At 56.7% G+C, this 14,223-nt stretch overlaps 1 protein-coding gene across 1 annotated transcript in view; it reads right to left on the bottom strand.

The window, feature by feature from the left end:
* The window catches only part of LOC125964818 (centrosomal protein of 78 kDa-like), a 41,274-nt gene extending 27,540 nt beyond the window's left edge, over positions 1-13,734 (bottom strand). The window contains exon 1 of the mRNA XM_049711411.1: positions 13,374-13,734. Within this exon, the coding sequence (XP_049567368.1) occupies positions 13,374-13,454 (81 nt within the window). The 5' untranslated portion in view covers positions 13,455-13,734. The remainder of the gene's footprint in view (positions 1-13,373) is intronic.
* Between the last annotated feature and the right edge of the window lie 489 nt (positions 13,735-14,223).

Raw genomic sequence — 14,223 nt, 5'->3', positions numbered from 1 at the left:
TGCACAGAGGGAAGAGTGATCCAAACCCAAAGGTCACACCAAACCCTACGGGAGAAGAGTAAACCAAGGTGATGAGGGGAGAGGGGAGTGGTCCCTCGGGAAGCTGGCCACTCAGGATTTCCAGCCTCTTCCACAGGAAGCCAGCTCATGAAGCACCAAGACCTGTCCTGGGTCACACTCAGAGGACTTGACCCCTGACCCCACAGCCCCGCTTCCCAAGCCTCCTCGATGCTGGTGACGCTGACGCAGATCAGCATGGAGGAATGGGGGACTGCACGGCTGGGGGCTGCTGGGAACTCAGGACTGACCCACCCCGAGGCCCCGCGCCAGCAGGCACCACACTCACCGTATGGTCTCAATGATTTCGTGAGCAGCATCGTGGGGTTTAAACGTCCTGGACAGGGTTCAGAGCTGTCCCTCCCTGCTCCGGTGATGGGGACAATCAGAGGAGGCGGGTGCTGCAGCCCCTGGGACTACTCGACTCGCGGGACCTACCAGAGAGCTCCACCCACACCGCTGGGGCCATGTCCTGCCACGTGGGACACGCTGGCTCCGGGAGCGCCTGTTCCTGCAGCGCCCTGCTGCCCAGCGGGCTGCGGGGAAGGGATCGGGACGGACTCGAAGTCCCCGACCCTCCTGCCCCAGGACTTCCCCCGGGCGCTCCTGCAGCCTGGAAGCCACAGGTCTGCCTCTGAGTCCCTGAACGACCGCAGGCCTTGGTCTCCATCTGTAAAATGGGGAAACACCACTCGTGCAACCACCGGGAGCAGGCGAGCAGCAGTCCTCCTTCTCAGCCATGGTGGCGTTCTCCTGGCCTCACTGCACCCGGTGGGCTGGCCTCGCCACTTTCCCCAAGGAGCACATTGGGGTTTGCTCTGGCCTTTCGCCAGGGTCTTGGCGGCCAGCTAACCCAAGACCCGGCACAAAACAAGTGAGGATTACACATCGTGTGGACGGTCTGTAACTCTAGACTGCACTTCTGCCCCGCCAGTGAAGGTTCCTATCACGGTGAGGAGGGGCTTCGAGGAGGATGCACAGCCAGAGGAGGGCCCGCGAAGAGCACGGGCTGAAGCCGGAGGTGAGATTGTCAGACCCAGAGCTGCCAGCCCTTCCCCGGGACAGCGACTGCCCCTCTCAGACCAGGCCACCATTTCCACGCTTCACAGTGGAGAACAACAACGCTGGCAGAGCCCCTACGGGCCAGGGCACGGATGCCTGGAAGTTCCCAGGATAGGGGCCCCCATGGCGCAGTGGTCCTAACAGGTCAAACAACTCCAGAAACACCCTTTGTGTCCTAAGCCTCATCTTTGCAACAGCAGCCCTACTGAGCTATAATTCACACAGAATGGGACCCTCTTCAAGTATACAGTTCAGTGGGTTTTAATACATTCAGAGCTGGGCAAACATCCCCTCTATCTAGTTCCAGAACATCCCATCACCCCATTAGCAGATGCGCCCCAATCCCCTCCCCAGCCCCTGACAACACTAATCCACTGTCTGTTTCTGTGGATTTGCCCATTCTGGACGTTTGTAAATAGAATTATGGTATGTGACCTTTTGCCCAGAATCTTATTTTTTAAGGCAAAGGAAAAAACCAATATTCTATCGTTCTTAATAAAATCCTCCAACTTACCAAGGATGGAGCAGTAAATATCCATTGAACACATATTACTTAGACAAGGCCGGGGGCAGGAGATGGAGCACGTGCTGTCTGTGCAGTCCAGCACAGGACAGCCCTGCAGACCAGTGGTTCCCGACACGGGGGAACTGACCCGAAGCTTCAGCGCCACTGCTGACCCAGAAACCCTGGAGAAGAACCACTGATGGGAACAATCAGCCCCAAGGTCTCCTGGCAAATGGCAGAAAACAGTGAGGACAGCTGAGTTTGGAAAACAGTCTGGCAGCTCCTCAAAGGTTAAACAGTTAGCAAATGACCCAGCAATTCCTCTCCTGGGTGTCTGCCCAAGAGAAATGAGAATATTTGTCCACACAAAACCCTGAACATTGGGCTTCCCTGGTGGTGCAGTGGTTATGAATCCGCCTACCAATGCAGGGGACACAGGTTCGAGCCCTGGTCTGGGAAGATCCCACATGCCACGGAGCAATGAAGCCCATGCACCACAACTACAGAGCCTGCATGCTGCAACTACTGAAGCCCACGTGCCTAGAGCCTGTGCTCTGCAACAAGAGAAGCCACTGCGATGAGAAGCCTGTGCACTGCAACAAACACTAGAGCCCACACACCCAACTAGCGAAAGCCCGTGGGTAGCAATGAAGACCCAATTCAGCCAAAAAAAGAAAAAAAACCACACCAAAAACCCGAACATTAATGTTCACAGAGGCGTGATTCACAACCGCCAAAAGGTGGAAACCACCCAAATGTCCATCAACAGATGAACGAATAAACAAATGTGTCCCTCCACACACTGAAATATTATCTATCCACGAAAAAGAGTGAAGCACTGACACTTGCTACAACATGGATGGATCCTGAGAACACGATGCTCCGTGAGAGAAGCCAGACAGAGGATACACAGGGTGTGTGATTCCATTGATGGGAAACGTCCAGAACAGGCAAGTGCACAGAGACAGAGAGTGGGTTCCTGGTTGTCAGGGGCTTGGGAGGGGGATGGGAGGGATGCTAATGGGTATGGGGTTTCCTCTCAGGGTGATGGAACGTTTTAAAATTGGTAGTAGTGACAACTGCACTCAATGAATACACTACAAAGCGGGGAACGGTACGCTTTAGGTGGATGAGGTGAAGAGTGTGGGAATTACACCTCAAAACAGCTATCAACAACAGCAACAGGGACTTCCCTGGTGGTCCAGTGGTTAGGACTCTGTGCTTTCACTGCCAAGGGCCCAGGCTCAATCCCTGGTTGGGGAGTTAAGATCCCACGAGCTGCACGGCACGGCAAAAAACAAACAAAAAACCACAACACAGTCTATAAGAGGAAATGCGAGGTATTGTTAAAATCACCTCCACCTCAGTAGGAAAATACTGAGCATCTGAGACACTCATGTGGCCGACGGACTCTGTTTCTGGTCCACAACATTCAGTGAGTCCAGACAGACAGTCCTGGCAGCCCTGAATTCCCTGAGCTCCTGTACCCACTGAAAGCAGAGAAGACGCCATGCTTCCCGCAGGGTCTGCTCAGAGACAAACGCACAGAGCACAGTGTACAAGGCACTGAGGTAGCCACAGGATGAGGAGGAGGGTCTAGAACTTTCCACCAACACTCTCCCGCATCACACTCCTCCTGAGGGGAGCTGGCCCCCGCGCACTGAGGAGCCTCAGCAGCCCTGTGGGGCCCACGTGCAGAGGAGCCACGGGAGGGGCCTCCTGGAAGCCAGGCATCCCACCTGTTTCGGCCTTTGGATGGGGCGGCCCCAGCTGAAGCCCTTACTGCAGCCTCCTGAGGAACCCTTGGCCAGAATCCCCTGGCCCGCCTACTCTGAATCCCTGCCCTCAGAAACCACGGGAGGTCATCAGTGTGCGTCATCTCAAGCTCCTAAATTCATGTCTGTGTTTAGGCCGATACCCTACCCTGCGAGCACGGTCCGTAAGAACAAGTCTTAGATCCATGGGAGGACATGACAGCACCCAGGAGCGTTTCATTCTGGTCACCACTGTGGAGTGACTAAACAGCGTGCGTGCTCTGGAAGGACCCCGTGAGCACGTGCGTGTGCCTGAGCGTGCGCCGCGTGGCAGCCCCGTGCCGGCTCGGACTGCATTCCCTCCCTCGGCCCCCTCAGGAGGCTGGACGTGCCCCAGAGATGCTCCTCCTGCAGGGGCGGCAGGGGCCCTCACGGCACGTGGGCCGCAGCCCTGGCCGAGCCACCGCGTCTCAGGCCGCATCACACAGACCTGGGAAGACAGGGGCCTGGAATATGGTCTCATCTGTGATGAGATGAACTCAAGCTTTCCCAAGCTTTAAAACCAGAACGAAAGGAAGGAAACAGTTTATGATGTGCCTCCTACAATCTCAGGATGCTGCTTTAGGAACTGGCCAGCTTCCAGCGACTGTCCTGAGTCGTATGATTTAAGATGCCCTGATCACCATCGATGATTCAGAAGCTCTCACAGCTTCTCAGCTGTGGCCTCTTCTGCTTCACAGGCCTTCAGAACAGAGCGACGCCAGAAGCCAATCCAGAAAGGTCCGACTGAGAACAGCCCTGAGGAAGCCCGCACTTAGGAGCAGCCACACCTCCTCTCCCGGGGGAGCCCTGGAACTCCGGGGTTTGAGGCCAGCCCTGGTCTCGCTGCACAGGACGCCCGGCCTCCCCATCCCAGCCACAGCCCCGGCCCGCTGCTGGCTGCTTGCTGAGTCACTGACTAACCCAGGCCCTTCTCACTGACAGCCTCAGAGCCTCCGCAGGAAGCCGCACAGAGGCTTAGTGGAATGCTGCTCACCACAGAGCCGGTGGCCTCACTCTGGGGTGCTGGGAAAAGAGCTGCAATAAGCACAACCGTTCCCACCTGAAAAAGCACGCTGTGCGCAAGCCGGGGGCTGTCATCAGGCCTGAGCTGCCACCAAGCCCGTCCTGTCTGCTCCCCACCCCTGCCCAGCTCAGGTGAGGGTGGGGGCCGCCCACGGGGCTGGGGAGTCTGGCTGTCCCACTCAGCAGGCCGCTGCCTCCTCCTTGATCGTGAGGACAGGTGTGGGAACAGGAACTCCACCTGGACGCCCGCAGGCATGCCTCTGCCCCTGCTCGTCCCCGCAAGCCCTGTGCCCGGCATGAGGAGCCTGGACAGGAGGCCTCCTGGGTGCTCGCTGCCAGGGCACAGCCCACCCCTGAGCACACAGGCTGGTTCACGGTGACAGGGGCACGACATCTGGAGACATCGTCCCTGGAGGACATGGCAAGAGGCGGGGGCAGAGGCTAGGGAGGAGACAAGACGTGGACTCCGTCCTCTTCCCACTTGCAGCAGGAAGACGCCGGGACCCAGGGGGCCTCCAAGGCAGGGGCATCACACTGGGACGAGCATCATAATCCCTGTTCAGTGTGGAGTTCTGGGGCCCATCCGCAAAGTTTCAGAATCAGCAGGTCTGGACCCAGGAACCCGCATTCCTAAGCAGTTCCAGCTGGTAGGGAGGCTACTGGCCTGGGGCCCCACTCAGAGAACTACCAGCCTGAAGCCAGCAGGGACTCTTGCTCTATCACCATCTGCTGAGGGCACGAGTGCCCAGGAGGTGCCAAGGGGCAGCACCCTGGGACTCTGCCCGCGGTCCCCACTCCCCAGCAGGCTGCAGGGGACACTGCCTGCAGGCTGGGGGTAGCTGCCTTCTTCCCCGAGGCTCTGCACACCTCTGGAGCCCTGGGGTGGGGACCAAGGCAAGTGGGACAGAGCGGCCAGGGTGGGATGCACGCACTGCTTCCCAAAGTGGAGAAGCACAGCGGGAAGAGTCAAAGGCACAGGAGATGGAACACGGCGGGAGGTCTGCCAGCTGTCTCTCTGCCTCTCCTAGTGGCCGGGTTTTGAGAGCAGAGACCTGGCTGGAGGAGTGGAAAATCCACAGAAGGCTCTCCATCTGGGAGGCAAGCCAAGTGGGTGAGCAGAGGGCCCTGAGGCCCAGTGAAGGCATTCAGCCTCACCTCTCAGCTTGCGGCCCCGCTGGGGAGCATCTCTCAGCCTGCAGCCCCACTGGGGAGAACCCACTCACCAGGGAGAGGGAGCAGAGGGTGAAGGGGGAGGGGGAGGGCCAGCACCTGCGGTGGGCCTGAGTACTCAAGAAGTGAACAGGTTTTCACTTGAAAATGAGTGCATTTCACACAGGGGCGGGGGTGGCAGAGAGACTGGCTGTGGAGCATCATACGGGTCTCGTCCACAGTCAGCCCTGGACATCCACAGGTCCCCAGCAAGGGGGTGCTGCCTGGTCCCAGGACCATACCTGAGGACAAGCCAGGCCAAGGATGGGAACCGCCTGGTAAAGCGATGTAAAGGAGAGAGCCAGGAAGAAGGCTCTCCTCCCACCGCCCATCCGGCCCTCTCCCCACAGGGCCAGGCTGACAAACTAGGCTGGTCTCGGACTGAGCATCACAAAACCCTGCCCACGAGACTGGCACTGCAAGAGCAGTCAACGTGGGAAAACAGGAAGGGGCTGCTGGGACCCCATGAGGCCAAAGTCCAGCTGGAGGAGGAAGAGAGAAGAGGGAGCAGGCCCATGGATCCCCAGCCACAGACACAGTGCAGGACACAGTGGGCCCGTGGCCCTGACCCGGGTGGGTGGGACCCGCTGTGCACAAAGGGGCCCCAATGACCAGGGTCCAAGGAAGGAGCCGCCAAGAGGGAGAGGGGTCTAAAGCCTCACTGTGCCCACAGCAGCCCCTGGCCACCTGGATGAGGGGTAATTGTGCGCGCTGGCCCACTCCAGTGGCGTGTGCTGTGAGCACAAGATGCACACGTATTTCTAAGACAAGGTGTGCGTGCAACCACAAAGTAACACTGCCCTTCAGTAATTCTTTAAATGGCATGTTGAAAACGTCGTGTCTGGGCTATACTCAGTTATGTACAATGCTATGAAAACGTACCTCGCCTCCTCCTTCTGACTTGTCACATGGCTCCCACAAGGGCACACACGTGGCTTGTGTGCCCCCTCACCTACTGCCGAACCTGCAGGAGCGTTTCCAGACCTGACCCTGAACCTGAGCTCCATGCCTGGGTCCACAGCTCACGGAAGCCAGTCTGCACAGAGCCAGGACGGGCTGGGATGTCCTGTTGTCCAGGCAGCCGTCCTTCTGCAGGACAGGCATAGGTATGTCCACAGGAAGACGGGGCACCACTGGGGCTCCAGGGGTGACAAGACCATTTCAGTTGCTTCAATCCAAACTAGCCCACCTTTAAGAGGCTGCCCAGCCACCCAAGGAGCCGCTGCAAGTGCTGAGTGCCTGACGTCGGGTGTGTGCGTGGAGGGGCCATCGTGGAGTGATCCCAGTGGGATGGGGGAACGCGACGACCAAAATTTCACCACAACTTTTCTCGCCCTCACCAAAGAAAATGCTTTACTGCCACAGAGCAGTCTGGCCTGAGGCCGAGGCTGTGACAGCAAGGGAGGGAAAGCCCAGGGATGGAGGAAGCCCTTCCAAGGGGGCACAGCTGGAGAAGGACTTGCCCTCGTTTCCTGAGCGACAAGCGGCAGCACGGCCTCCACCCGGTGGTCTCAAAGGCCAAGGAGAGTGGCGCCCCCAGCCTTCCAACTGTCTCCCACTCCAGCAAGGGGTCCTGTTAGCACCGTATCAGTGCAACTGGCATCACCCCACCCCAGGACCAAGCCAAACGAACACCTCTCCAGGGGCCTCGAGACCCCACAGCCTGGGCCACGCACACGGGAGCATCACTCAGCTATGCAAAGGGGTGAAGCCCTGACACTCACAACAACGTGGATGGACCCTGAGAACATGATGCTCAGTGAGAGAAGCCAGACACAGAAGGACACACAGTGTGTGATTCCACTGATGGGAAACATCCAGAACAGGCAGATCCACAGACACAGAGAGTGGATTCCTAGTGTCAGGGACTGGGGCAGGGGACTGCAGGCCCTTTGCGCTGATGGAATGTTCTGGTATTAGACAGAGGTGAAGGCTGCACAGCTCTGTGAATAAAGTAAAAGCCATTAAATTGTACACTTCATATGGGTGAGTTCTGTGGTGTGTGAATGCTATCTCGAAAAACTGTTATTTAAAAAGACACAAAACCCACAAGACCCAGCACGGCTCCTCCTCCCCTTGTCCCGCCCCTTCACCTGGTGTCTGTCTCAGACCAGGTGTGGGCCCAGCGTGTCCTGTGGCCCCAGCACCTGCTCCCCAGTGGGTGCCTCTCTCAGCCCACAGGGTGAGCACAGAGCAGACGCCAGGGAGCCACCTGCACACCAGTGGAAACGTGAGCCACCACCACCATGGGACATGCAAATCCTTCCCGAGAGCTCCCCGCCCTGAGCCCCATGACTCCCGCTGTCCCCATGGGCACCACCCTGTGGCAGTCCCCCGACCCCAGCACACAGCCAGGAAAAGATGCGTCAGGTTTTTAAAGGACCAGCATTCTCAGAGGTAGCCTCTCTCACACACCGGCTGCCCATGCACCTGGTGTGAGTCTGACATGCTTTCCCCACATCAGCCATGCACCCCATGACTAACTGAGGGGATTCAAATGGAAGCCCCTCAGAGATGAGAAGGCATCGTCATCCAAGGTCAATCTTCAGTGAAGCACACAGTCTCTGATCTCCCAACTGCAGCTCACGGGAACCTGTGACTTGGCAGCCCTGCCAGGCGCCCTGGACAGGAAGAGGGCCCGGTCCGACACAGGGGCGCCGAGGAACAGAGCCCCGGGCTAGGCACCATGACAGTGGCCGTGGGTGGGGAGAGAGAGTCTGGGAAGGAACAAGAAAGGTGGGCAGTGAGGGAGGCACTACAGAGCCACACGTGAGCTGTGGAGGACCATGGACAGGCACCCGGCACATCTTCTGTTAACACCCTTGGGACTGCTCAATGCCACAGGCATGGCAGAAGACCCGGCTGGTGGGAACGGCAGGGACAACTTGAAGGGAAAGAGAAAATGCCAAAGAGGCCTCCAGGCTGCACCCTGAGTAGGAGGAAGGAAACAGGACTGTCATCCCACAGCCAGGGAGAGAAGGCGCACGCACTGGGGAAGAGTGCCAGGACCACGAGAGGAGGACACAGCAGAAAGAAAGAGGGAGGAGAGGGGTTTCCTGGGAGACGTGCACTGGGTCTGGGACCCAGGGATGTGCAGACACAGCCAGTCGCACCCTACAGGTCCCCGAATTCAAAAGGGACACCAAACACTCTGTATCTTGATTGTACCAATGCCAATGAAATCATTACATCGGTGCGTAGCTTTGTAAGATGCCACCATCGGAAGAAACTGAGTAAAGAGAACGTGGGATGTGTCCGACCTATTTCTGACGGCTGTGCAAGAATCTACGATAATCTCAAAATAAAAAGTTTAATGTAATTAAGGAAAAAAGGACGCAGCTCCTAGAGGTAGACTGGGGGCCGGTCCCCTGCAGCTCCCAGCCGCCTCCTGCCTAGTGAATATCCAAAGGGCCGGCTGGCTGCCTCTGGCCCCTCCCACCAGGAACAGAGTATACAGGCGGCATTTGGATGTTAGGGACCAAAGTATGAAAGCTAACAGGCACGTACATACGGAATACCAGGCTTTTCCCGGTGATCCCTTCCTCTTCAAAGGGGCTACTTCACCCATGGAAAGTCCTCAAAGGGTTAACCTGCCTTCCACCTGAGCTCAGATTAGGCAGGACTCACACCAGCAGAGGTCAGATCAGAAAATGTTTTCTGAGTCACGGGGAGGGATGGCTCACTCACCCTCCCACTTCAGCTACTACCCACTGTGGAGTGAAGGGTGTGACTGCTCAGCGGTCATTCATCAGAGACTCGTGGGCTCTCAGGAGGAAGCCAGAAGCAGGCGGGGACACTCACGCTGGGGCCGCTCCACGCCCACAGCCTCAGTGAGTCACGGAGGGGAAGGACCACTGCACGCCCTTGCTGGCTCCTGCCCTGCCATCAGGCAGCCGAAGATACCACCTGCTTCCTCCTGAGCTGAGACCCGGTTTTCCCACCAAAAGAAGGACCATCCTGCTTTAGAAATGCCACCGTGAGCTATAAGTAGATATCTGGGAACTCTCAGTCACAGAAGGAACAAAATTCGCCCTGCACCCCGCCCTCCTATTTGTCAATTGCGCAAAAGCCCATCTTGGAGGCTGGACATTTCCAAGTACAGGCGGTTGTGGCTGTTTACACTTCCTCCTGTGGGTGTCCCCACCTCAGAGAAACCACCCACACCTCCCCCAGGGCAAATCTGGCAGCCCCACTCTCTGGGACCTCAGTTGATCCCATATACGGGGCAACCATTTCTCCAAAGAAGACATACAGATGGCCAAGAAGCACGTGAAAAGCTGCTCAACATCACTAATTATTAGAGAAATGCAAATCAAAACTACAATGAGGTATCACCTCACACCAGTTAGAATGGGCACCATCAGAAAATCTACAAACAACAAATGCTGGAGAGGGTGTGGAGAAAAGGGAACCCTTTTGCACTGCTGGTGGGAATGTTAATTGATACAGCCACTACGGAGAACAGTATGGAGGTTCCTTAAAAAACTAAAAATAGAATTACCATATGATCTAGCAATCCCACTACTGGGCATATACCCAGAGAAAACCATAATTTAAAAAGACACTCGCACCCCAATGTTCACTGCAGCACTATTTACAACAGCCAGGTCATGGAAGCAACCTAAATGCCCATCGACAGACGAACAGATAAAGAAGTTGTGGTACATATACACAATGGAATATTACTCAGCCATAAAAAGGAAAGAAATTGAGTCATTTGTTGAGACGTGGATGGATCTAGAGACTGTCATACAGAGTGAAGTAAGTCAGAAAGAGAAAAACAAATATCGTACGTAAACGCATGTATGTGGAACTTAGAAAAATGGTACAGATGAACTGGTTTGCAGGGCAGAAGTTGAGACACAGATGTAGAGAACAAACGTATGGACACCAAGGGGGGAAAGCCGCTGGGGGGGTGGGGATGGTGGTGTGTTGAACTCGGTGAGTCGGATTGACATGTATACACTGATGTGTATAAAACTGATGACTAATAAGAACGTGCTATATAAAAAAATAAATTAAATAAAATTCAAAAATAAAAAAAAAAAAGAATACTGTCTACTGTCCTCCGCGCCCCCTGGAACACTCACTCTAAATATCCAGGAGGTGCTTGCAGAATGAATGAATCAATGAACAAACAAGCTCACTCATTTTAAACGTGCAGTCACGTGAATAACCTGACCTTCTAAGAAGTTAAGCTTCTGGAAGGAGCCCATTTTCTTAATGTATTCAGCATCAAGTCATCACAAAATATGAACTCTTATAAAGTACTGCCCCCTCACTTCCCATGAGAAAGCAAAATTCCTCAGCAGGGAAATGGGAGGGTAGCAGACATTACCCGCAAAGCTTTAGGAAGGCTGCAGCTCGCTGAGCACTTCACTAGGGCCCCTGACCGCCTGCCTGATAGTAGGACAGACACACCAGGAATGGCTGCTGACCAGCAGAAAGAGCACCCGGCCAGGCAGGCAGCACACCCTGCACCCTGCCAAGCGAGGTCTGGCCAGCAAGGGAAAGACACTCTCTCCACTTCAGAACCGCCCACCACTAGAAAGCCAGGTCCTGCCAGGGCCTGGACACGCGAGGCCTTCCTTACAAGGGTTATAAATCTGTGGCCTTGCTCTGCCTCGAATAAAAGACAGAGACGGGGACAACGTGACCATCTCCAGATGAACCTTCAACTTCGTTTCAAGTGCCTGGGTGCTGGGTCACAGTGCATTTCTAAACTCTTCCAATACTCAAAAATACCAATTTCTAAGATGCAGAAGGGTTGTTAAACATACACTTAGCACAGATCCCAGTCCCACTCCTGAGTATTTTCTCAAGTGAGGTAAAAACCCAAGTTCACATGGAAACCTGCCCTGGGATGTTTACAGCAGCTTTATTCCTGATCCCCTTAAAACTGGAAACATCCCACAAGTCCTGCCACCCACAGGCGAATGGACAAACGGAACATGGAATACAACACAGCCAGAAAAAGGAGTGGCTTCTCATACCCGCAACAACAGGGATGACGGACTTCCCTGGTGGTCCAGTGGCTAAGACTCCACGCTCCCAATGCAGGGGGCCCGGGGTCCATCTCTGCTCAGGGAACTAGATCCCGCACGCTGCAACTAAAACATACTGCATGCGCCAATGAAGATCCCATGTGCCGCAACTAAGACCCGGCACAGCCAAGTAAATAACTAACTAAATCAATGTTTAAAACAACAACAACAAAAAACAAACCTGGGATGAATCTCGCATAGGTTTTGCTGAGCCAAAGCAGCCAGAATTGAAAAGCTACATGCTGTTGTTCCGTTCATCTGGCTTTCTGGAAAAGCCAAAACCTTAGGGACAGAGAGGAGATTACTGGCCAAGAGGCTAGAGGCACGCTGGCGCCAAAGGGCAGCAAGTGGGATGACAGGATTGCTCTGCCGCCTGACGGCGATCATCTGTCAAAACTCCTACAACTGTGCACTACAAGTGAACTATGCTTCATGGCTACTAAGGATAAACAAATTATTACATTTTGAAAAATGCGCCGGCCAGCCAACCGGTGCATGACAAGTGCAGTAAGAGGGGCGGGGAGGCGAGGCAAGTGGATCAGCTGGAGTTCTGAAGGTTCTCCCCACTTTCAGTTTCCCTCCCCTGGGATGTCTCCCCGCCCTGCCCACTGCTCAGGCCGCCCACCCGGGCCACCCGGAGTTACCCAACCGGAAAAGCCAGAGCCCAGGCTCAGCCGTGCCTCCGGGCACAGGAAGGGCAAAAATAGAAAGCGCCAGTGCGCGGTGGCGGGCTGGAGACCCTCGGACCTCAGATAACTGCGGAGAACCGGGGCCCGGGAGTCAACATCGGCTCCCAGGCGGTCCCAGCATCCCGACCCCGACCGCGACACACTTTCCACAAACTGACACACACGGAGCCCGCGCAAGGGCCGGGTCGCCTGGAGGCCGGTCCCCCGCAAGCCGAGCGCACGAAAGGGCGCCCCAAAGGCGCTGGCCCAAGGCGCCCGCTGCGCTTTCCCTCCGGAAGGTGGGCTGCGGGGCCCAAGCGTAAACCCTGAGACAAGGAACACGCGCACCACGCCGCCACGGGGGACGAGAGGCCGGACGCCCACCTAGCCGGACACCCTGCATTTCTGGACTCACCGGACGCCTGTGTAAATTTACGTCTGGCGTGTCATTTTCCAAAGGCCACTCAAGATCAGGGGACAGAATGCCTCCTCTCCAAGTGTCCTGCCAGCCCACCCACTCAAGATCAGAGGGACAAAATGCCTAACTAAAACAAAACAGAAACACAAAAAAACTGGAGTGAGGGAGGAAAGGGTGCCCTGAAAAATAAAAAAAGAACTAAGCACGTTGACAGCGCTAAGGATAAACCACCAGGAAAAAGAAACCCTACATGTCATATCCTAAAGTACAGAAGGGCAAGCCCGCCGGCATTCCAGGCCCGGGGGGACCGGGGTCCCCAGCCCTGCAGAGCCAACCGCAGACCGGCTCGGGCGCCCCTCGGAAGCACGGGGTCCCCGCGGCTGAGTCTGCGCCCCCGGCCGGCGCCGGCTCCCCTCTCTGCCCACCCTGCGCGCGGGGGCTAGAAACTGCCGCGGAGAACCACGGCGGGGCGGGAAGGGGCCCTCCAAACAGGGTCTGGCGACTCGAGTCGCTCCGTTTCTCGGTGGGCTCAGCACGCGCCGTGGGGGAAGAGGGGCGGGGGTCCGGGAGGAGGAGACGGGCGGCACTTACGTAGACCGGCAGCGGCCACGGGTAGACGGCGGGCTCGGCCCCCACGAGCGACTCCAGCCTCAGCTCCAGCTTCTCCCCCATGTCTTCGCGCGCGGCCCCCGCACCGTGCTAATTTGGCTGTTGGCGGAGGGGCGCGGCGCCGCCGGCGGGGGCGGGGCAGACGGGCAGGCGGGAGGCTGAGGGGAGGGGGCCTGGCCTGGGCCTCAGCTGCCGCCGCCGCGCTCCCATCCGGCCCCCGTCTCCCTCTTTGCGGTCACAGGCCCGGGGCCTCCAGCGCTGCCGCCAACTCGGGCCGGCGTGAGGCGAGCACAACAGCCGGGGGCCGGGCTGAACCACTCGCGGCACGCGCGGACCGCCCCGTGGACTCGCACGCTCTCACGCACGGACGCACGCACGCACGGACGCACGTCTTCGGCTGCCCCTGGCCACCCCCACCGGCCCGAAGTGGGGACCCAGGAAGACTCCTCAGGGCCAGTGGTGGCGGGTTCGACTCCCGCACTTGACACACCGTGACACACACCCTCCCCCCCAATAATAAGACTGTAATTCCTATTAAATATGACAGCCGGAATCCCGGTTTCTGTTCACAAAAATGCCGTGTATTTAGCCTATGCTAGGCACCAGACCGCGGACGCTCAGTACTGGCAAAAAAGGAAATGCCCTGCCCTCATAACACTGCCATTTTAATTGGAATAGTAGTGACAATGGTCAAGGGAGAAAATAAAGTGTCATCATCGCCACGGGGATGGTTAATCTCATGTGCGCACTGCGTGGGGCCCCGGCAACCACAAACATTATTCCAGATGTGGCCAGGAAGGTATTTTTCAAAAGAGATTAACACTGAAATTGG

This window comes from Orcinus orca, chromosome 1, assembly GCF_937001465.1.
Source record: "Orcinus orca chromosome 1, mOrcOrc1.1, whole genome shotgun sequence".
NCBI classification, from domain to species: Eukaryota; Metazoa; Chordata; class Mammalia; order Artiodactyla; family Delphinidae; genus Orcinus; species Orcinus orca.
The sequence above is the reverse complement of the archived record's forward strand: the minus strand, read 5'-3'. Positions and strand labels throughout refer to the sequence as shown.